Raw genomic sequence first — 24,657 nt, forward strand, 5'->3', positions numbered from 1 at the left:
CGTAAGGTAAAGGAATTTAAGAGACAATAGAGGATTAAAGTCTTTAAAACATATAAAATTACTCAACTGAGTAGCCCTGCTGGGTTTACTGGAGACCAGCATGTTTCGTTGTTCTGGACACTGGTTTTGTTCAGCTGTTTATTCTGCTTGACCAGACCGTGCCAGTTTAATATTGTGGTAAAAATCGATTATTCCAAGTTCTTATAAATGATGAAAATGAAACAAATGATGTAATAAACCAATTAAATTTAATTATGTAAATATGTTGTAATTAGCCATTTTTTTACATTGGATTTTGCTGGGCTGTTTTAAGATTTGGAAATATGTAGGCTTTCACTCACACATGATGATACAAAAAATTAATAATTAAATAAAAAGTTGCGTCGGGGCGACGTGCGGTGTTCAGATGATGGTGGCGCGTTAATGGGACGCTGTCGCCCCCTATAGGTCACATTTTTAAAAACGGGACTTCAGTCTCACAACTTATGTTCAGACGCGCCGATCAGTCCACACACTTTTTTTGTTAATAATTTGTTCAAAAGTCGTAAAAATTATTTTAGTCGAAAAAACCTGCGAGATTATTAACTCGTGTTTTACGCAGCGTGCAATAAGTTGTTTTATTTTTCGTCTGTCAATAAAGAGTTTAGAAATCTGATTTGTGCTGATAGAGTTGAAATTCATAAATTTCATGAATCGCATCTGAGATGAATCTGACGTGTGTTAAGCCTGAACTGCCGTGTTAGCTCAACACAAACAAATTTAAATAAAAAGGTGAATAAATATACAATTTAAATCAATTTAAATATTTAAATTGTCAGTGTGTGTAAATATATGTCCCAATAATGTGTTTACAATTTTTGCTTGTTCAATATGGAATGTGTACATAAAAGTTTCTATGCGCAGTTTTCCGAGTCCCAGTTTCAAAGGCAGAAAGCGCGTCGGTCGTGGCTCGGCGCGGTGGGCGGAGCCTCGGGCGCGGATTGGGTGACGTCAGAGAGTCTAGCCCCGCCCAGACTCTCTTTTATAAAAGGTTCCCGCTCAGCCCCGATCGCGCAAAACCGCGGGCGCTCTTCTGGTGGGACTATCGCAGGAGGAGAGACGGGAGAAGACAACTCTCCGTGCAGAAACAGAAAAGAGAAAAGAAAACGAGCAGAAAGCATGCGATAATAAGATCTCTCTTTTTTTTCTGCGGGAGGCTTGCGTGGACATTTTTTAAGGAGAAAAAAAACTTCATAGCAATTATTTTGAGCCTTTTTTTTGTTTGTAAAGGACTGCAAACTTTTTTTTTCTTTTGCTTTTTTTTTGGAATTGTCCAACCAAGTTTTTCGCATGAATCTCCTCGACCCGTTCCTGAAGATGTCAGACGAGCATGATAAATGTCTATCTGACGCCCCCAGCCCGACCATGTCCGAGGAGTCCGTCGGCTCCCCGTGCCCCTCCGGCTCCGGCTCCGACGCCGAGAACACCCGGCCCGCCGAGAACCGGGTCATGGGCCCGGACGGGGAGTTCAAGAAGGACGAGGAGGACAAGTTCCCCGTGTGCATCCGCGAGGCGGTGTCCCAGGTGCTGAAGGGCTACGACTGGACCCTGGTGCCCATGCCGGTCCGTGTCAACGGATCTAGCAAAAACAAGCCGCACGTCAAGAGACCCATGAACGCCTTCATGGTGTGGGCGCAGGCCGCCAGGAGGAAGCTGGCCGACCAGTACCCCCACCTGCACAACGCCGAGCTCAGCAAGACCCTGGGCAAACTGTGGAGGTAAAGCCAGTCTCAGACCAGCATGCATGTTTAGTGGGTTCGTGTCAGATTGCATGTAACCATTTATTCCTGAATGTTGGCCAATGCACAGATTGCTGAACGAAGTGGAAAAGCGCCCCTTTGTGGAGGAAGCGGAGCGCCTGAGGGTGCAGCACAAGAAGGACCACCCCGACTACAAGTACCAGCCCCGGAGGCGGAAGTCGGTGAAGAACGGCCAGGGCGAGTCGGAGGACGGCCCCGAGCAGACGCACATTTCGCCCAACGCCATCTTCAAGGCGCTGCAGGCCGACTCTCCCGCCTCCAGCATGGGCGAGGTGCATTCCCCCAGCGAGCACTCAGGTGAGGGTGTGAGTTTATTTCCATCCCTGACTCGTTTCCGTGTGCTGTGACGCCGTGCAGCTGTGAAACGGTCTGACTCTCTGACACGCAGGCCAGTCCCAGGGTCCTCCCACCCCTCCCACCACCCCGAAAACCGACGTGCAGGCGGGCAAGGTGGAGATGAAGCGAGAGGGTCGCCCCCTGCAGGAGGGCACCGGCCGGCAGCTCAACATCGACTTCAGAGACGTGGATATCGGCGAGCTGAGCAACGAGGTCATCTCGCACATCGAGACCTTCGATGTCAACGAGTTCGACCAGTACCTGCCTCCCAATGGACACCCGGCCGTGTCGGTGACCAACGCCGCCGGCCAGGTGTCTTACACCGCCAACTACGGCATCAGCAGCCCTGCTGTCGCCCAGCAGGCCGCCGGTGGCGCCGGGCACGGCTGGATGCCCAAGAACCCGAGCCAGAGCCCCGGGAACTCCAGCCAGGGCCACTCTCTGACCACGCTAGGCGGCAGCGGGCCCGACCAGGGCCAGCAGAGGTCCGCCGCCCACATCAAGACGGAGCAGCTGAGCCCCAGCCACTACAGCGAGCAGCAGGGCTCCCCCCAGCACGTCACCTACGGCTCCTTCAACCTCCAGCACTACCCCTCCACCTACCCCTCCATCACCCGGGCGCAGTACGACTACACCGACCACCAGGGCGGCGCCAACTCCTACTACAGCCACGCCACAGGGCAGGGCTCAAGCCTCTACCCCACCTTCAGCTACATGAGCCCCACCCAGAGGCCCATGTACACCCCAATCGCAGACACCACAGGGGTCCCCAGCATCCCCCAGCCCAACCACAGCCCCCAGAACTGGGAACAGCAGCCGGTGTACACGCAGCTGTCTAGGCCTTAAGGACACACGCATACACACACTCACACACAAACTCACGTATGCAGTAGAGACCCAGGTCCGTGTGACCCGAACAATGAGAGAGGAAGAGACTTTGAAAGGCGTGGCTCCATCCAAGCTGCTCTCTCAGTTAGACTGACACTTGACGAGGAAACGTAGACGTCGTAGATACAAGCTGGACTTTGGCGAACTGAAATCTATATGGCTCACACCGTGCCTTTTTATTCCTTGCCTGGAGTCGTGACGATATATATATTTTATAGCCTTGATTACGAAAAAAAAAAAGAGAAAGAAATCCTCTGTGAGGACTTATTGATTATTGATCCTTTAGTATGTACTGTGTATGTTCTCTTACATTTCTTCTGGAAAGATGGTTTGGAGGGACTCTCAATGTAGAAAGATACCTTTTTCCCTTTAAACTAGCTCTAAACCACTCTTTAGTAGTGCGGTCTATTATGGTCAAATTTCCTGGCAGTTTTAATTTAAATTTTTTTTTTTTTTTACTTTTCACTTTAACTGTAGTTTCTTCTTTTCCAACGATGCGTATTAGTTTTGTCTCGAGTATTTATAATTGTGTTAAGTGCCATTGCCATGTCATATTGTCCTAATTCATGTAACAATTGTAACAAAATCCCAACATTTAAATAACATGTCTGCATTTTTTTTTTTAAGAACCCCCCCCCCTTGCCTTTCGCACCACCAGTGCCTATCATCTGAACTGGTTCTAGAGCCATGGAGGAGCAGCTACAGCTGAGATTGTACTTAACTGTTGGACAGCATGTGTCAGACAGCCACAGGAAGTGCCCTTTGACCTCTCAGCGTCCCCTGCGGCCATCTTGCAGCCAACCCCCACTGTTTAAACCTTTAATTTATTTATTAGCCTTAATTTTATTCTCAAAAGTAATTATTTTGCATTTTATGCGTTTGATAATACATAGTATACAAGTAATTATTATTCTTATTGTTTAGTTTTTTTCTTAAGTCGCCCTCTAGAAACAAAATGACGTATAAGCCATCCGCTCCTGCAGCTAGAGGGCTTTTACTTTCAGATGGTACAGATTGTAACCGACACGTTTTATTTATCGTATGTAGATGGGTTATTTTTTTTATATATATTTTTAAATCTTTATTTGTTCCTTGTTCTTGTCTCCGGTCTTGTATGGATTGTTTCCAAAATGAACCTTGAGATGAAATTTGCTACGATGAGGCTTGCTGAACTGGAAAAAAAAAACAACATATTTTTATTTCTTGTTATTGTACAAAAACAACTTTTTACATCTCATCTTCTGTTAATGGAGATACCAGCATTTTCTATACAGGTGTAACTTTTGTATGGTATTTGGAATAAAAGAGAGGATAATTTGGAAATAAGTTGACTGGTTTGTGGCGCTATCTCACACTTTCGCTACACAATCTCCAACTTGCAGAGAAAAATAATTTTATTTAAAACAGAGTAGGTCTCCTAGCTCTCAAAACAGGAAAAAAAAAGAATAGGATGTTTCAGAGATCCACTCACACTGATACCTCACAAAAGTCGGAGAAGGGAAATATTGACAAAGCTCGTTGTTCCAGAGGCATCGTGTTCCCTCGGCATCTCACCCACGCAGTGTGAAGCATGTTTACACACACTTACCCACACCCCACCGGGGTCGAGCGGGTAAGGAAGCGGACCCGTAATCAGAAGGCTGTCGGTTCGAAGCCCACAGAGCAAAGCACCATCCCCACACACTGCTCCCTGGGCGGCCACTGCTCCGTTAAATGCAGAGACCACATTTCACTGTGTGCACCGTGCGCGCCGTGCTGTGGTGTGTCACATGTGACAACTAATCACTTTTCACTGCCACGCCCTGAATTTAAATGAAGCAATTGTGTAAATGACTCGCACATTTTTGTAGCTTCAGGTGCACATAAGTTGTCCTCCAATTAGAGCCGATCGCCAAGATTAACCTCAAATAAAGGGGGTCACATGCACTGATTGGACGCATAAGTAACCAATTAAACAAAGGGTCACAAAGAAGGCTTTTGTTTTTATTAATAGATACTGAGAGTGTGTGTTTTTTGGGAGGAAATACACTGCGGTACACTGGGTTCTGCCGTCAAACCTGAAATAGCCAGTTTTACCACGCTGCTGTCCGCCGGGTTGGTGGTGGCGAAGGTAAACATGACTCAAATCGCAACAGTAGAACAGACAGACTTCTTCAACAAGAAATGGCCAGCGTGAGGGGAGAAAGAGGCATCTCCAGTCGTCTGTAAAAGCCATCAGGGCTCGAGGCAAGGGATGGTAGACAGGCAGGCCCCCTCTTCCTTCTCCTCCTCCTTTTTGCACCTTTCGCCATCCAGGGCGTCATGCCTAAGGTGTCCACCCGAATCTCACCAGACCGGCCGTAATAAAACCAGCCGGCCCCTGCAGCAGCAACAGGAAAGCGCTCGGCTTCCTCACATCTGCAGAACCTGGAAAAACGTGGTATTATACCTTGACTGAGGTTAAATGGATCTGGAGGCACCTGAATCAATCAACCAACCTATCTATCCATCTATGGTGTATATATGTTGTCTAATTGAGACATCTTCACCTTGACTTGTTTGAAACCTTTGACATAGCTGTCCACCTTCTTCCCTGAGAGTCGAGGAGGAACCCAACCGGTCCTCCTGAGTGGATGAGTAGCATCATGATGTTGTACTTGACTCTCGTTTTTATGATCAGGGTCTGTCGGTGCAGACCATCAGCAAAATTTAAAAAGCATCATCTAAAAATAGGACCGTTTCTTTTCTTTCTTTTTTTTCTATGACTTTTTCAAAGTTTGGTGGGACGAAACCTCGTCAGAGGCAAAGCCGATGGAACGAGGAACTCTTGAAAGAACCTGACCTGCTGAAGAATGAACCACTGGTGATGTGCTAGAAACCCCATAAAGCAGGGGGAGGCGTGGGAATCTTATGAAGACATCAGTCCACACGGACAACCCGGGCTCGATAAAAGTTGGTGCACTCCCCGGTCTTCCTCTTTAAAGAGGCGACAGCGAGCACCGGCACATGCAGCCTCACGCTCCCAGTGTACAGCTGAGTTGGAGGGGGAGGGAGGGTGGTAGTTGGTGATGGGTGTGTGTGTGTGTGTGTGTGTGTGTGTGTGTGTGTGGAAGACACACCCCCTGCTTCATTCCACAGGCACTTTTCCCAGGAGAAATTCATTAATATTCCGGAGAGAGGACCCACAGGGAATTTGCCCCCTCCCAAAGCCCATTGGGCAGCCTTTTTAAATGCAAAATAACTTTTTTTGGGGGGGAGAAAAAAAAAAAAACAAAGATCAGAACCTGGCAACTTCCCACTTAGCTACCCAGTCATAAAAATGCTGAAATATATCACCAAATGCACATATAACTATACAACTAATGACAGTGCACAATGAAAATGGACAACAAATGAACATGGATGGAAATTGATGGATTTTTAAAAAAATGCCCATTCTGTTTGTCCGTCCAATAACAGTATTTCAATTTAACAAACAAGAACTAAAAATAGTAGAAGGATGGAAACAAACAATAATTAACAAAAAAATTCTACTGTTGAAGCCAAGTCATTAACAGACATCAGCAAAGAGCATTTTCAGGGTCTAGCTAGACAGTCACTTAGGTACTTTTCCTCATTCTGTGGCCACCATCATCTGTTCTCTGGTGGTAAAAGGACAAGAAATACTACTACTACTACTACTACTACTAATAATAATAATAATAATAATAATAATGCTACTACCCCATCTGGCTCAAAGGGAATCATCCCTCTACCCCCACACTGCATTGGTCCACTGTCATTATCCCCGATTAACGCACAAAAGGAAGCATTTGACCCCTCGGCTCCTCCCCCATTTCCTCTCTTTTGAAACGTCCCCAGCCCTCAGAAAGGCCCGGCCGGACTCAAAGGAAACTGTATATCAGCAGAGGGCCGAACGTCCGAGGAAGAAAAAAAAAAAAAAAACGCTCTTCACACAAGCTGAGAAGGGATGGAAGAGATCACGGGCCTCTCCTGGCAACAGGACGCCCACGCCACCGGAAACCGTGTCCAGGGCAACCGTCTTGGGACAGCGCAATAGACAGACTGAGAGCGATTGAGTAAACACCATCATCCGCTTTTATTTCATTATTTTTTGCACATGTGATCGTTCTCCTGGAGTTCCCTCAGCGCCTGGGGTTTTTCAGACGAGGACCGTGGTCGACAACAGAACCTAACCAAAGAATAAGACGAGCAGAACTAGCCCAGATTCACCTGCCACGTGTTCAGGACAGGGCCTGCGCAGTCAGGAGAATGAGGTCGGCTGTGGTCAGGATGGAGTTTCACGGAATATTTCCTCCACCGAAAGCCAATCTTTCACATCCAAACGAAAATAAACCCAACGGACGGACCACCGCCGCCCCCCTGACGGGCGTCCCGCACCGCTTCTGGACCTGGTCTCTTCTTCTTCGGCACCCCCCCCAACCCCCTCCCGCAAACCGCACGGATCTTCTTTCTGTTTGTGTACACCACATTATCTCCCAGAGGGCAATGCTGTCGGCCTTTCCCTGGGTAAATACACAAGGCACACGGATGGGCCCAACTCGGAAACCATCCCAGCACAGTCGGTGGCAGCAGAACTGGCAGAGGGTCGGGATACGCCTACTGGTGAGAGATGAGAGAGCCGCGAGTGACCTTCGCTGCAGACAGTCGATCTTCTTACTGGATGGAGAAGCTTCATGGTGTTTTTAACAACACAATCACACAAAAGATAGATGGAAAAAAAGAAGAGTTTTCTCAGTTGGGGTTCTGGCAGGTGATGGGGAAGAGAGTTGGGGGAAAGGTGGGGGGGCTGCCTGTTTTTGGTTGGGGGTCTTTCTCCCTGACATGGGTTTTTATGGGATTTTTCTTTCGGTCGTGGGGGCCAAAAGAGAAAAGTGAATGGCAGTAAATATCTGTTATTTACCACAGTGTACACTTCACACTGTTCCACACAATACGTTTTTATAATAATAACAAATGCATACATACAGTAATGATGATGACGAGGCTTATTGTTATTATTACTATTATTATTATTATATCTTCAAATTTGTGTAGGTCTACGTATTTCATGGTGCACTAGTAAAAAAGTGAAGGTGAAGTGATTGTCATTGTGAAACACAGCACATGTTGCACACAACAAAATGTGTCCTCTGCTTTTAACCCATCGCCCTTGGTGAGCAGTGAGCAGCCACGAGTGGCACCATGGCTGTTCCGGATTTGATTACGGGGCAGTTTCCTTACCCGCTAGGACACCACAAATATTCACCAATAGCAGCAGTGCACTAATATGGACCTTAATTGATTTGCTTAGAGAATGCAGTTACCATTCTCAGTACTTCACCATGGCCTCATGGCTGTGGTTCCACCAACTGAATGTTAGAACTGGACCACCTCTCAACATTCTGAGCAAATGTATATTTAATTATGATAAAGGAGAATACAGAAGGCCGGGTACATGTGGTCAGCATGAGGGAAAGCAGATGGAGGAGGAGTGAAGATGTTCTAATAGGACTGGCTGACTGTCAGCGAGCGAGACTTAATGACTCCGCCTGTCTGGTGTTCCCCTACAGTGCAGGTGCAGCCTGCAGCCCCTGCACTTTCATCAGACGGGGGGTGTCGGGGTGAGGCCAGGGTGAGGGCGCTGACTCACTCGCGCAGATGTCCGGGCTCAGTGACTGACAGCGACAAAAGAGGCCGATGTGCACACAACTGCATGCACACATGGAAACAGGCAGAAACATCCCGACTCTATTGACACACACTTGTTCTGCATTAGATCACGCGCACTGTATATACTTTTACACACTTCACATTGTATGCAGCTCCCTTTGTCCAATCAGTCTCTCGTATGCAAATTACATACATTAAAACAGAATATTATTTGTATTTATTATTATTTGATGTTGTTTCTCACACAGACCCCTGTAAGCACACAAAAAGCTGCGCCTTGGATGCTGACAGTCGAGTTAAATCACCGGAGAGTGCTGTGCAGCGCTCGGCCAGATGCACCAGCGAGCCTTCGTGCTCTTATCACACTTCCCGGTGTATTCTGGGTATTTCAGTGGGAGTGAAGGGCCGGGTTAACCTCAGCGCTAAAAGTCGTCTCTGCTATCGTTTAAGCGCCCCTCATACATGACTGTGCAGATGTACAATCCCAGACCACCACGAAAACACCATCAGGACGATAAACATAGAGGCAGAAACAGAAAAGAAAAACCCCAATACCACCCCCGCGTGAGTCAACATATCACTCGACGGAGCGCTGAGCGCTCAGTAATTACGAATCTGAAAGTGCGGGACGGTACTAAGTACGTCCAGGAGCAATCTTCAAAGGCAGGCGACCTTTGAAATGATGTAAAAGAGCATCACGCATGTCAGTGAGTGAATGCGAAAGGCTAAGGGGACGCTAGTAAATGCTCTGAATCTAGATAAGCGCTGTATTGATCATAATCACTGTTTCCTCATATACTGCTAATTATAAAGGGCGTTTAGCACACTGCTATATGTTTTTTTTCGCGTTAGCTAGCTAAAATAGAATTTCCACTCGCTTACATTTACAGCATTTATCAGACGCCCTTATCCAGAGTGACTTACAATCAGTAGTTACAGGGACAGTCTCCCTGGAGCAACTTAGGGTTAAGTGTCTTGCTCAGGGACACAATGGTTGTAAGTGGGATTTGAACCTGGGTCTTCTGGTTCATAGGCGAGTGTTTAACCCACTAGGCCACTACCACCCCCTCGCTAGTTTCGTGGAACTCTAGCATTCGATGCTGTTCCCAACAACGTTATGTTACACTAGCCGCGCAATTCATATAAATAGTAGTGGCTATTTTACTCGGCATAGTACACTGTACAGCTGTAGGCTACTGGGTTACGGCAACTTGCTCTGTTTGTGTTAATTAATGAAGCCAGCTCTGATCCGTCATCAGCAAGAGGATGTTTGGCATGGGGATGGCTTTTTTTTTGGACAAAAATTGAGTATTGGGTAAAAGTTGAGTAAAAAAAACAAAAACCAATTTACCTTGATATGACATTGTTAAGAGTTAAGCAAGGCTAATGGCTACGGCTCTGCCACGATTAAGCGGTCGATTCTAGTGCTACAATCTCATTGGCTGAGCCTTGTTCATGCTTGTGGTGAAATGCCTGATAAGATCACACCTGTGCCCATATGTAGACGTGTCAAGAGCTGCTGCTTCTGCTCATGCACAGGCGATTGAAAGGCCATCTGTTGGCCATCAAGGGCTGCTTAATGAAAACTGTCAACACAGCATAGGCTCATTCGGATAAATAGCGCAAGATATGACTTGGTTCTAAAAAATAAGTAGGTCTGGCAACAGGACAAGAGGAAGTGTATTATGAAAGCCTTTTGTTATGGCTCTGTGTGGTGTCATTGGTTTTCTCTTACTTCTTATTTCATTCTTGCTTTACGTTCGCACAAAAAAAAAAATCCAGAACTTGGAGTGGCCTGCATGACTCAACAGAAAAAAAAAAAAAAAAAAAAGACAGACACAACAGCTGAAGGGGGGCGGGGGAGCGTCTGCCAGAGTGGCGTAACGACACTGGCCTGTTTTTTACATTTGAGGATGAATTTCTCTGACCTGCTGTGAAATTCTGAGCGAGGCTTCTGGAGGGACGAGAGAGAAAGAACAGAGCTAGCGAGAGGAATGTAAAGCTAAATGCCACGTCCCTGTCAGGTCCGTGTACTTCAGAGGCCAGGCGCTTACGTGCACGAACATCTGAGAACGTGCTGATCACCCACACACACACACACATACACACATTTACACTTTCACAGACAGGAAGACAGACAGTTCTCCACCAGGTGAAAGAATCTGGGACGGCCATTCGGATCTAGCCTTGAAACCCTGCTGAATTTTTATATGTTTGCAGATCCGGGAAGGCAGTCTAGGAACAGTGGCGGGAGCAGAGTTTTAGCTCAAGTCAGACTCTCTGATGTATGGTGTTAGAAAGACAGATCCCAACACCAATATAAAGGCATAACTAAAAAAACAAGATGCTTGGTATGCTGGGGTAGATAATGTCTCATAATGGGAACTGTAGTTTAGGGTCGATCAGAAACTCCCACATGAAATCATTTTGAATAGAAAATATTACAAAATACGTAAGAAACAGTCACTGGCAAAGCTGGAAAAAATGTAGTCGAACACACAACTTACCTTTGAACGATATTATAGTTCAGATTAGCCAACATTTAGCCGGGTTCTTCACATCTGGGCCAGGCTACAGAAGTATTAGCGTACCAAAGGAACCACCTATCAACACCTACACAAGCATGTAGGAAACATTAATTGCCACATTTTCACCACTTAGAAGCAAACAACCATGTAAACATGTGATACCATTTAGCAGCATTCTACAGAACTGGCTCTCAATGTTACAAAATCGAATTATCTACAAACTGTCCAGATTTTGCTACCTTCCACTGCATAAATTGTCCTTTTAAACTTCTCAAACCCAATGGCAATGGGGAAAAAAATAATGAGAAGATGCCAAGAGAGCTGAATATCAAAAGACAGGCCTCAGGGTCAAAGGCAAGGTGTTGGAGAAAACCACAAAGACCCTTCGACGGCTCTCCAACTCTCCCGATCCCCCCCAACCTCTGCAACTTTTCTCGCCAGCAACAAATTCAGCAATCTGCTACCTCTTTATTCTTATTATCAGCAGTTCCTGGGAAGCCACTGCCCCCTTGGTGCCTGCTTCCTACGATCCCCCTCTCTTCCTCTCTCCTGAGCAAGACCCTAGGCTCGTATTGCTGACCTCAGCCCCGTTGCTGCTGTTTGTAATTTCAGCTCATAACGACTGCAACAGCACAACAGGAACATTTGGTCTCCAGATTTCTCACCACCTCTTCTCCCATCACTAGGTTTCCCACAAGCGCAGATCTGATTTGAAACAAGCTGTCCTCAGTGCATGAGCTGACGTTGAACATTTTTAGAAAATGCGTTATGTTCATGCAAAGTGACTAGTGACAAGGCAACTCAGGGTGCAGACCTGGCAATCTGGTTCATCGGCAGTGCTTGTTACACAAACTAGGCTTCTACCTCCCACCCACCACACGGGGAAAAACAAAAAAAAAGCAATTTAATTGTGCTTTTTTCCATGCCTGAAATCAGTATTGGAGATGTTAAGTGGGGGTAGTACTGTTCACCAAAAATATATATTGTAGTAAACATTTCCTGTCCTGGGGGGGGGGTTGGCAGTTGTGAACTTTCCTTGGTAGCTTATTTACAGACACTTAGTATCTAAATATAATGTTAGTAATCATTACGTAATTAGTAATGATTACTAGTAAGTTATTACTACTTAATACATGCATTATGCACGAAGTGTTATAAGTATAAAAATTTTATTTTTTTTTGATATTTTAAAGTGAATTTCACATCCTTAAAGATTTGATGAAGAGCAGAAATCAGCTTCTTCCTTTAAGGAAATTAGAAGGCGGCTCCACGTCTCTCATCAGATGACATAACCTGCTCCCCTCTCTCCACTGGCCAGACCTCATTTGTCACGGTGACTGACAGGTGACTGGATCTGGGTGGAGGGCTGGGATCGGATGAGTGACAGGCGGCCGGAAGCCGATAGAGTTTCCTCTCCACACGCTCCTCTCATTCATCCCTCTTTCCTCCTGTAGGCCTCCTATGGGGACCCACCTCCAACCATCAGGGGAAAGGGGAGGGGGAGGCGTGGCTACCGGTGGCCATCAATCAGCTGTTGTTTTCAGTGGTGTGAAACAGGGGGACATGCCGGTGGACAAGCTACAGCAGTTAAGATTTTCCCTCACCATGAGCATTTATTTAAACGTGTGATTATCGGACAGCAGCTGAAATGCTAAATTCTTTAAAGTTGCCACAAAAAAAAAACGGAACATTTTTCGGAATTTATCCCGGGCTTTTTCACGGCTGTCTGCATACTACATGTTCTGACAGATGGCAGGAGTGTGACGGACATGTTAAGGAGGAAGACCATGCCTTACAAGAGTCAGTGCCAGACTTCATGTAAGCCTTGCTAGACATTATCAAGTTTTTCTTCATATTAATTAAAACTGTGACTGTATGTATCAATTAACTTTTTTTTTAATGGAAAACAGATATTTAGAAACTGGCTCTGGAGCTTCAACGTTGGTGGTTTGACAGTGGTGAGAACCACATGCGGTTCCATCAAACCATGTGATAGGGCTGCATTTGCAGGAAAAGGATAGGGATGCCACGCTCTGATTGGCTGACCCCAGTGGGGTCACTGATTAGGAGGGGGGCATGAGTCTCAACACAGCGCCATCCCCTCACACAGGAGGAGCACGCTGTGTAGAGCCCATTAATCAAAGTCACATTCCATTCATCTTTCCTTCCCTCACGTCCCATCCCTCCGTCTTTCCCCTTCGCGCCCTCCTTCATTCAATCCCCCTGTCATTTTCCCAGCCACTCATCTGTCATCTCCTGCTGCTCTTCCTTCAGTCAAAGCGGTTTCTTCCATCTCATCTCTTCTATTGCAATTGTATTTGGCACAGACTCTTCATGAAAATATTTCAAAATCAGCAAAGGTTTCAATTATCAAGTCACTTAATTTCATAAAAAAAATCTCTAAAAGTTACAGCTCAACACCACTACTACTGTTAACATAATAATAATCATAGAACAATTAGGTAGTATTCTACTTTCAGACACATTGTGAGGGTAAAATACCATGGGTAGAACTAAGCAGCCTAATTCTTCCTGGGTCTTACCAGCACGAGTATACTCAGGCAACACAATCAGCTGGACAGTCCTGCTCAGCCAGTTCCACCAGCGCTAGCCCTCGTGTGTATCAGACACACTCGGAATTACATCTAGACCCTTTTTAGCAAAATGCAGCTCTTGAAAAAAACGTACAGCTGTAACAAACCAAGAACACAGACCAAGTTCCTCTTTTTTAACAGTTAAATCCTGTCAGGCCAGAGGTTTGGGTCTATCACACAACGTTTTCTGAGAAGAAATACGTAGGTCTTAAAACTGTTTGATTGTTGAAGTGTAATGCAATGGCGTAGACTGTAAGTACATTTGAAAGGATGTGAAAGTTTATGTACAAATTTCATCAGCCCACTTTTACGACAGCACATTCAGATGAAAAAAAATTGTCCAAACCCTCCCAGCACCTCTTCACGCATCCAGAGTGAATTTCAATGTATGAAACACACACGTTACTGAAAAGCAGTCAAATTAAAAATGCAGTGAATCATTTAGTATTTGATTATAAAGCAGAACTTACAAAGTTCTTCATTAGTTTGACTCTTATAGCCGCCGCTTGTAATTTGCATGTCCATGCAACTTTCCACCAGGCTTCTCACTGATGGCCCTCCCACAGCCCCTTGAGTGTTCTAATAGAAAATGAGCCGGTGTGAAGTTTCAGATGATGAATTTTCTTTAAACGGACACGCATCCTCACCAATTCTCTTCTCTCCCTTCAGATGCATGGCGTGAAGCACCCACTGAGGAGAAGGCCGTTCTCATGTCAAGTGCTGCGACTTCAGCTGTCATATTTAGAGCGAGGCTGATGGATGAGAGATCCTTCAGACACATCAGAAGCCCCCAGAGAGGTTGAAACACCCCCCTGCCCCTTATCAGCGGACAAGGCAAACAAATAAGCTGACAGGAAGTGACCTCAGCATTGCCACCCTGTCAACTGCAGTCACATCCATCAGAGCGGGCCGTCGTGGCAGGACATCTGTGGTCCAGCCACGAACAACAGGCCCAGCTGAGCGCCGATCAGACAGAGTTTAATGGCCGCGCCCCGGTCATGATTCTTGATGGGGCGGTGATTGCAGGCTGTCCTGCAATAATGATGCAGTCAGGCCCAAGTACAATAATAATTACCATTAGCCCTGAGCTCATTATCGTCCAGGCTGCTGACCTTGTGCTACACACACACACACACACACACACACACACACAACCAGATGCACAAAACATAACCCACCAACATACACACAAACTTGTTCTCCTGCTGTAGAACATTCGATTCCTCTCTCATTCGGTCTATAGAGTGTTGAAACGGTGACTTTTAACCCCCCAAAAATTGTCAGGGTCGAGCTCAGATGCAGTGGCTGGCCTTGCTGACAGGTCTGGTTGAGGATGTTTGGAGAAAGAAGGGGTGTAGGTTGGGGGCTGTACCCCTGTGAAAGTGGCCAGGCAAGGCGGACGTCATGCCAACCAGAGGCCGCCATGATCACTTCCATATGAGCTCTGTGCTCATGGACGTTAACACACGCGCACACACACACATTCAGTTAAACTCCACCCGATAATCACCACAGTGCCCAGTGGAAATAAGTGGCTGGGGAGATTTGAGGTTATGGCTTTAGCTTGACTCTCTTAGTCACACACACACACACACACACACACACACACACACACACAGCCATGTGACGACTGACAGCTTATTTAGCAGCTCACTTACAGGATGCCGCACGCCGGCAAGCCTCATACACACATGGACAGCTTTGCAACTGACAAAAGACCCTTGTTAAATCCAGGTCTAGGTGGCACTAGTTTGCATTTTTTAAAATTTAATTTTCCAACACCAGTCAGGAAAAAATTATTCATATATATATATATATATATATATATATATAAAAAAAAAGAACAAGCCCAAAGCCACTTCATCCACAGCCTTCAAGTCCAATGAGTCCATCAGGTAACTCAACTGTAGCAGGACTTTGCTAAGACCTTAATACATTCTATACCCACCCCATCCAAAGCCCTCCTGTTTCCTTCTGGCTGTTTGGTTTTCATTACAGGATTAGAAGGTATGCTCCACTGGATATTAACTGTGGAGAAACCCAATCCGGCACCTCGGTCTCAAGCACTGTCACCCAAATGGGCTTCCTGACAGGCGTGGACAGCAAGTTCCCCAGCCGACGGCCCGCTCTCCCAGAGAAAACAAACTGCACGGGTACAACTCCGCCCGGCCCCAGGTCCACCACTGTGAGTGAAGACCGGACGTTTCTGTCTGGGTGTAGGCCGTAGGAAGTGCCGAACCAGCAGTGAATCTTGGAATAGAGCAAAAGTAGTCATGACAACAGTCTGAAGCATTCCCTGAATTCCATGCTGAGCCGAGAGACTGAAAGAAGTCTCGAAATGTACACAGTCGTGACCAGTGATGGGAAAAATAATGGGAATAAATTTCTTTTTTCAGTAACAGGTAATCTAACCAATTATTGTTTCCATTGTTACAAAGCAATGGCAGGAGAGACACAGCAACTGTCAGTTCAAAAGTACCTTTCTTACAATAGAAATATAGACATGAATTTACCTTTTTTGGAATTAAAGGTAAGAATGTACGTGTTAAATGTACATTATACCCTGGAACTTTATCCATGTCAGTAACGAGCAATTCAAATATGATGAAGCTCCTTTCTTCATCTCGTGCAAACTAGTGGCCAAGAACGTGAAAGTTGATAGCAGCTCAATCCCAGGCGCGGCTAACATAAGCTCCGCTAACAAAGGAGGCAACGGTGCCACGCCATCCACATTTTTTACATATTTGAACATTTTAAGTCACGTTCCCTGGTGACTTTCATAATTTTATTATTCAGTTTGTCATGATAACTGGACATGGCGAGGAAGGAGGAGGCATACGCACAACGTCACGAGACAGGGGTTTAATACATGGAGCACTTGACAGGGGAAACATCACAAAACAAAAACCCGACAGCGGACAGAAAGGAACAGGGCAGCTTTATACAGGCAGACACAGGGGAAAACAACAAGGAAACTCAATAGCACAAGACGAACCTGATGCCATTTTGAGCGGACTATCTTTTAGATCCATTTGTACCATTTGGTACTGAGTCTGCCCTGCTCTGTTTCATCATTTCCTCCACCCACGGCACCCAACAAGGCCTTCTGAAGGGCCAGGCTCTGCTCGTCTGATGGAGCTGCATTTCTCAGAATCACATGGGGTTGCAACCAAAGCAAGCTGTGAAGACCCGAAGGTATTCATCTGGTTGCATGCACTGCTGGCACCGATGCTTAAAACATATTGCAACACACAAGGTATAAACATTTCGTGGACAGCTTGAGAGGAGGTAGACCGCATCAAACATGTAATTTGGAATCGGAGGCTTCTGAGGTCTGTGCACGGTGCTACAAATCCATCGCTGGCACGGCCGAGCGTTCCGGCACAACTTCTTGAAGTACGTGGTTTCATCACGACCGGTTCCACATATGGTAATACAATGTTTCCGACTCCAGTGGATGATTATGTCTCAGAGAGGGACCATTTAAACGGGACTTACCTTGCCAGCACTGGGAGTGCTTGTTTTTTTGATGCCGAGGCCAACGCTAATTTTAATGGGAGCCATTTACGCATGCCAGCTCACATTTACCAATTGCTAATTGGCCCCTGTTTTTTTTTTCTCTTTTCTTAATCATTGTCTTGAGCAACATACTGTGATTAGGGAGGAACAATGAGTGAACAAGTGCCCTCCAAAGAAATGTCTCTGTGGTGTTCTGGCAGAGGACGAGAGCTTTAGAGTTTCCACAAAACAAGAGGTGACGTGGGAGAGAGATAGATTTGGGGGGGGGGGGAGCCAGAGTAATCTTGGTTAAATGGAAGGAATGGGAATAAAAGAATGAAACAAGGATGGGGGAAGAACACCACAGAGACAAGGACAGATAGATAGAAAGGCAGATGCAAATGAAGTGACGATGAGAGATCTGAGAACCTCATCTGGGAGCCTGTGAAACCTCACCAAACCACAGTTTTATGGTGCTGGGGGTCTGTTTCCGCCATTCCCCATGATCCCCTCAGCTCGCTCTACGTGCACATGGGCTTGTTCTGCAGGTGTTTGTGTGTGAAAAAGGGATGAACAGGCTCCTTCATCTGTTCCTCATTGGCCGATCAGCCATTACCATTGGACTGTAGCCCTGACACCTACAGAACACTTTCATTTGCCACAGACTCTAATCCAGCCAGGGACTGGAAGGGCTTGAAGGAAACTTGCATGCGCAAATATTCCTGCTAGTGACTTGACCGATGTGCCGAGTGTACAAGCTTCTAAGCGTGAACCATTGGAAACATCAACCTTCACTGGTCTCATGATTCGATAACGATTATCAATGCATGACGGAAATTCGTTACTGAGAGTTACGGCCGAGGTGATGCAATCAATTCTTTTACATTTTTGCATTTAAACCAGGCCAGCATTGTTTAACGCTTGTTGCTGTTTAGAGTCAAGCAAAGGCATCCACTACCTTTAAAATAGAGTTTTTAATCCACCGCCAGAAAATCACCAAGCAACTTGAATTATGTTCTGCACTGCATCATGTCGCAGTTCGGCATAGAACTGTTTGCATCATGATGCATCGGTTGTGAGATTAATCTCACTCTCCCTTCCAAAGACTTTACAAACACCTTTGAGCTCATTATGGTTGTACACAGTTTCTAAGAAGGGAGTCGAGTGGGAGAATGAAGGCATCCACAGCAGAGTCAGTGTGTGGGAACTCAACTCTCCTTATTTCAGCTGTATTGTTTCCATATCCCCCCATAAGCACTTCATGCCACAAAAGACGCTGAGCCCATTGTTGGCCAGGGCAGGCGAGAAGGGCTGCGTGCCAGGGATAAAAGTCCTTCATGAACCCCCTGCCCCAAAAAAAATCTCTTCTCCCTTTCGTTCTATTACCCAAAATCTTTCATCCAGCACTGCAAAATCCAAGCCAAATACTCTGTGATTCGTCATCAATCGGCATGCGATGGGACAACTTCGCTAATTAACCCCTACACTAATCCCGAAGCAGGCTCAGCAAGAGCGGCAGGGAGAAAGATGTCCTCATGCAACCGATCTGGCGCTCTGCACCCAGACCCCCCAGCAGCAGCTCTCTCCCTCCTGCTCTCCAGATGTGTTCTGCAGGGAGAGGCGCACTAATCACATCAGAGAGTAGCACAGGAGTGGTGCATGGTCACTTCATACTACAAAGAAGCTGGGCGTGTCATAAAGTTAACTTTCTGGGTACAAGACGTTTGCAGTTTGTTAAACAGACAAAATGCATTGTGGGTATTTACAGTTAATAGTATGAAACTCACTTTACCTCAACCCAGTTTCCAAACTTCAGAATGTGTCTTCATATTTTCACAAATCATGTCAATACAATCGCCCCGTAAACATAACGGCATTTTCTTAAGGTAATAAAGTTGGCATGTTTTTTTTTTTTTTTACTGTAAAAGCCACATTGATGTTAATAATTAAACTGGTCTCTAGCTCAATTAAAAAAAAAATGGTAGTAAAGTGATTTTTACTTAAAGGATGAATCTGACAGCCATCTGACTGGGGTTTGGTTAATTAAATGTTGGGTTGGGAGTACGCTATTTCATCAGTTACTCTCAAATTTCTTTTTCAACCCCACTTCTCCATCAATTTTGTAAAACTAAAAGGAAATACTGTCATTCCGGACACAATACACACACACCACAGCACAATTAGATAAATGCTCCCATAAACCGCTATGACTCAAAGCTGCATTACATTGCTCATTAATAACCCTGATTTTAGAGATGTTCCACAAACCCACCCTTGTCCCTTCTGATCAGATGTACTCCACAGTCAGTGGAAGATTGGAGCAGGACAGAGCTTGATTTGCAGATGCCTGACTACTATTTCTTTGCATTGGGCCGTACTGTGGCAAACCTGTATTTTGGAAGCAATGCAAAAAAAAAATAAAATAAATGGTAATCTTGCTCATTAAAGGAAATAAACCTTTCTCTAAAAGTGCATATTATAGTCATGCAATTGGCTGTTGTATAGCTTGAGATAAATACAAGACTTTACAGATTAGGTAAATGTGTTCGCATTTTTTTGGTGGTTAAAGGTTAAGAGCGCTGTGACCTCACATTCTTGTGAGTTAGGTGAGATATATTGGGAATGCCTTGAGGGAGTTTATTTCATATTGATCCTGTTTGTGTAACAGGGTATGAAATTTGCAATTCACCAAAACATGCAACCTCTGGTATTTTGTGATTTGTGCATTTTGTTTGGTTCTATAATATGCTTTTTTATATATATATCTCCTGCCTTTTAGTTCTGCGAGCATTACTGGGCTGCTTGTGCTCCAGTCAGACCCTTTCTTACCTTTACGAGGTAGGTTGTCGTGCCAAGCTGGGTTTGGTAAAAGTGAATAAATCCGGTTTGGGACCAAAATTCATTTTCAACATGTAGTATATTGCCCATTTAGAAGTAGATTAGAGCGGTAGTAATGGAGCGGGAGTGTTTAATAGAGTTAGACATAGTTAGCGCTTGGAACATGTTTTCACCCACAAACCATGTTTTGTTTGTTACAGGTATGGAGACGATTAGTTTGTATTATGTTAATGAGTTATATTTGGTGTACTGTAAATGTTCATATTGTTCCTATGTTATTATTTATAGAATAATGTTATGTGTAGTGATTTCTTAATCCTTTTATATATTTTATTGGATGTTTAATTGATAGTCAATTTGTATATTTTCTTGTATTTGGAATCAATTGTGTGATTCCGGTCAGACCCTTTCTTACCTTTACGAGGGGAGCACGGTGTGAGACGCTCTGCACCCACAACCCATGTTTGGTTTGTTACAGTAAAACATCAGTTGCAACCGTTCTGTGTCCTGTCTCTACGATACGATCACAACGCAGAGTACCTGGAAGAGACAGGTCCAGGGACAACGGGTTACATTTGTCATCTGGAGACATGGAGGAACTGATTGTGTGTTGGTGACCAAAGTTTGTCTTGTTTTGCATTTCTCTTTTCTATAAACAACAATGAATAATCAATTTTATGTATTCCAGCCTCCAGCAGCAAAAACAACAAGGACAGCCTTCAGGTAGACATGGTGTCTGGGGTTCTGTTTTTGAAATCATTAGCACTCACAGTCAACTATTACAGACAGTGATGCCATATGCCCCTACGCATCACCGCTGGGGACACTTGTTGGCACAAACACACAACACACATGTGAGTGTGACTGTGTGTGTGTGTCTCATGTGTTCCACATCCTCTAAAATGATTAACATGGCTGATCAACACCAACATACAACCTACCAAAAATGCAAATTATGATCTTCTTTTGGTCCTCCCTGGTTTGATATGCAGGTTGAGCATAAACATCTCAGAGAGAGGATGACTGGAGTGGTTCTAAAAATAGACAACCATTCTTTCCCAACTCTACCTATGCCAAACCCCAAAAACCTTCTGGCAGGGGTGTCTGATTTTCCCCTTCACTTCTACACCTCCCATTATTGTTCTTCCATCTATTTTGGTCTAAGACTCATTCAGTCTGAGACTCCTTCAATCGCCTTTTCATCGAATCCTTCATTTCTCCGATTTGCGTAGACATTTCAAACTCCTTTTTTCCTGGCTTCCTGTTGCTTTTCCCCAATTTGACAGAATAATGGAGATTGCTGATGCTCTCTCCACACCTCCTCATCTTCCTGTTTTGTTTACTGAACCTCGTGATTGAGGACTTTTGGCAGTCGCCCCACGACTTGGTCCTCATCTGCTCTCTGCAGAAAGCCCTGTTTTTCCTGGCCGACTGAGACATGCTCCTGTGCTACGGGGACACCGTGAGACCAGGTTTAATCCCCCCACGTCGGTGAGCTCAGCAGCTAATGAGGTAGTGAAGGCAAGCGACAAACGCCTGCCTACGACGAGATGTGTCCAGGGCCCGGAGAAGGTCCGAGGCCAGGAGAAGTAGGAAAATATAGCTACTAGCTCCCCTGGGCAACTCGTGCCTCCAAAGAACATGCTTTGTGTATACGCACCATCTTGAGCAAACAGGACCATAAAACATAATCTGTATGTGTGGAAACTTTTCTGTCCCCGTCCCCATGACACTGAACTGGCCAGCATTTTAGGAACAGTACAGGGACAGAGTCACCCCACCCTATTAAAAAAAAGAAAAGAAAAACTGTTTCAGGGGTGGATGGGTGTGTCACACTTTCCCCTTCTGGAAGAAAACAACTCGGTATGAGACCAGAATCAAGGGCAGCATATACCTTTTTCAGGTGCCCATATGCTGCTGATCCTTTAAAATACCGATCAATGGCTGGCGTTTGACCGACAGACTTTTTTTTTTTTAGGCCGGGTGTGTGAGAGTCGGTCACTCAACACCACAGACTAGGCACAAGGATCCAAGTGGTTGGATGAATTAGTGTGTGGGCAGAAAAGGGGCCATTCGGGGACTCCTGGGAAACAACTAATTGAATCAGGTTGGCTGGACCCCAGGCGCTGTTTTCCATACATGTCGGAGGGACACGCCCACGCCCTATGTGCCGACTGCTACCCAGTCACAACACCAACGTCAGCCCTTGGCACGGCGTGCGGTGGGTGCCGGGCTTCCTCAGAAGCGTCACACTGCAGTACTCGGACTGACTGGGAAAGTCAAAAGCCTAGAACTGGCTGACTTTCAGCCGCGTCTTTCCAGCACATTCCCACCTACTGATGCAAAAGAAAAAAAAAAATAACCAGATGCCACATACATTGCCTCTGGCTTACATGGGCTGCTCCACAATCGAAACACTCAAAACTAACCTATTAAATAGGAAAAATATTTACATCAGTCAAATCTGACTATTCTACACTATTTAATACACTACACTAGATTGAAAGAACTATTATATATACTTTTCTGGGAAATGGTCCAAAATGATCAACAAAAAAAATATAGATTTTATTCAAGTGAACAGATCAAACCGAGAGGATGAATAGAAATTAAACTCTCTTTATAAACACAGTCGTTCATTAAAATACAGATCAAAATGAAACCAACATTTAATACACACACTCTCTATTCTTATCCTGCTCTGACGACATAAACCACATCACCCAACCAGATGAACTTCAAGGTGGTTAAACTCAAGGAAATGTTATGCAAATATGACTGAAACTACATGCACAAAAGCCCAATGATCACATTTTAAGTCCCAGGATAGAGGCATCATTAATCACACGTCACCCAGATCTGCAACTACTCTTCTTCCATGACTGACAGGAACATGTACCAGATACATGCTTTAGGTTGGACATTTAGTGGATTTGATCCAGTAAGGTCTAGTCTTGTCGCCGTGGCCATCAGGTACCACGGCTCCCAGGCCCTGGCTGGCAGTGGCCGCTGTACCAGGGTATACTTTACAGGGAAAATTCCTCACCCTGCACTTTTTTCATGGACGTTTGTGTGAGACCTGTCCGGGCAGCGGCAGTGAAAATGATGTACGGCGCTAAAACGCACAGTACGAAATTGCCAATGTTCCTGGAAGCTTCGAACGGGAAGGTGGGAGATGGGGTTACAAATTACCCGAGAAAAAAAAAAAAAAGACTGAATGGAACTAACGAAAAGTGGCAGAGAAGTTATTTCATTTAAATTAGATGCAATTAATGCCTTATATAATCAGACAGTGGAGGCAAATTGCGGGGTCGGGATGACTATTAGAAACAGACGTTACGACAGGCCTCATCGTAAAGTCTGGAGCGTGGAGGGGAACTGCAGTCAACACGCCTAAACATATCGTAGCTTGTGCGCTCTTTCTTTCTCTTCTTTTTAACCCGTTTAAGTGTTCTAATTGGGGTTCTTGGATGGCCGTCCCTGCGCATGTGTGAACATTAAGTGGTACTGGCTGCCGGCTCTGATCCACTGGCACTGGGCATCAATCAGAGCTCTGGCTCCGACGGCTGGCTCCATCGCTCAGAGCCTGATTCTTGGACGGATTCCTCGAGTTGCGGTTAGCTCCGCAGTCCCGCAGCGACGCGCCCACTTTGCAAGTGTGTTTGCCAGACTCCCCTGGTATTACGTAAGGTCTTCGATGCATTGACGTAGACACGGGACCTTGAAACATTATGTCTGGGGAATTCTTGGGTTTCTTGGCAAAGCATCTGCTAAAAAGCACTTGTCCAAAAGAGGTATGTCTTTATCATGCTTTTGATTATTTCTCAAGCACAATTTCCTTTTTCTTCCAACCACAGACAACCACTGAGTAACTGAGAAAAATCATGAGCCACAACCCAACCAGTACCAACTAAAAAAAAGAGGAAGAGTAGCATCGTGTATAAAGAATAAAAGGCCAGAGGGATGAGGGGTAGGGTGAATTTGAGTGAAAGACAGGGGAAGGAGACAGCAGAGAGCAGACGGCTACACAGTAAAAGAGCAGGGGGTGGGGGGGATTGAGAGATGAGTGCAGAGAGATGACAGGAGGGCCCGGCTTTCAGGGTCACGCGTGTTAGCCAAACGTAAAGTGACAGGCACCAGGCGACGCCCCCACCCACACTCCTCCCCCCTCCGGTGACTTGCAGCCGGTTGTGCAGGCTCTAGGTGAGTGGCTTTATTAAAAAGCGCTGAGAGTCTGGAGAGACGGGCTGGCAGACGGCCATCGCCGCTCCACGCCCCGACACTTTCATCTGCCGTGGGAGGCCATATTACAGAGGCCGAGCCCAAAAATGAGTCTCTGCTTGGAATTTCTTAATATTCTGTGAAAAGTAGATTGAAAGGAAAGAAAGAAAAAAAGGCAGATACATGCAACATATTATGAATTGACATCATTGGACGATCTCTGAACCATGAAATCAAGCCAAATTTTCCTATTAAACTCGTGGACAAATGTACATGTAAAAACATTTTACTATACAGTGAAGT

The 24,657-nt window shown here is 45.4% G+C and overlaps 1 protein-coding gene across 1 annotated transcript; it reads left to right on the forward strand.

Moving 5' to 3' along the window:
* The first annotated feature begins 1,067 nt into the window (after window positions 1-1,067).
* sox9a (SRY-box transcription factor 9a) lies at window positions 1,068-4,346 on the forward strand. Its single transcript, XM_028964232.1, has 3 exons — window positions 1,068-1,757; window positions 1,849-2,096; window positions 2,188-4,346. Exons 1-3 carry the CDS (start codon window positions 1,330-1,332, stop codon window positions 2,979-2,981), a joined length of 1,470 nt encoding a protein of 489 aa, XP_028820065.1. The 5' UTR covers window positions 1,068-1,329; the 3' UTR covers window positions 2,982-4,346.
* The last annotated feature ends 20,311 nt before the right edge of the window (window positions 4,347-24,657 follow it).

This window comes from Denticeps clupeoides, chromosome 2, assembly GCF_900700375.1.
Source record: "Denticeps clupeoides chromosome 2, fDenClu1.1, whole genome shotgun sequence".
Taxonomy (NCBI): Eukaryota; Metazoa; Chordata; class Actinopteri; order Clupeiformes; family Denticipitidae; genus Denticeps; species Denticeps clupeoides.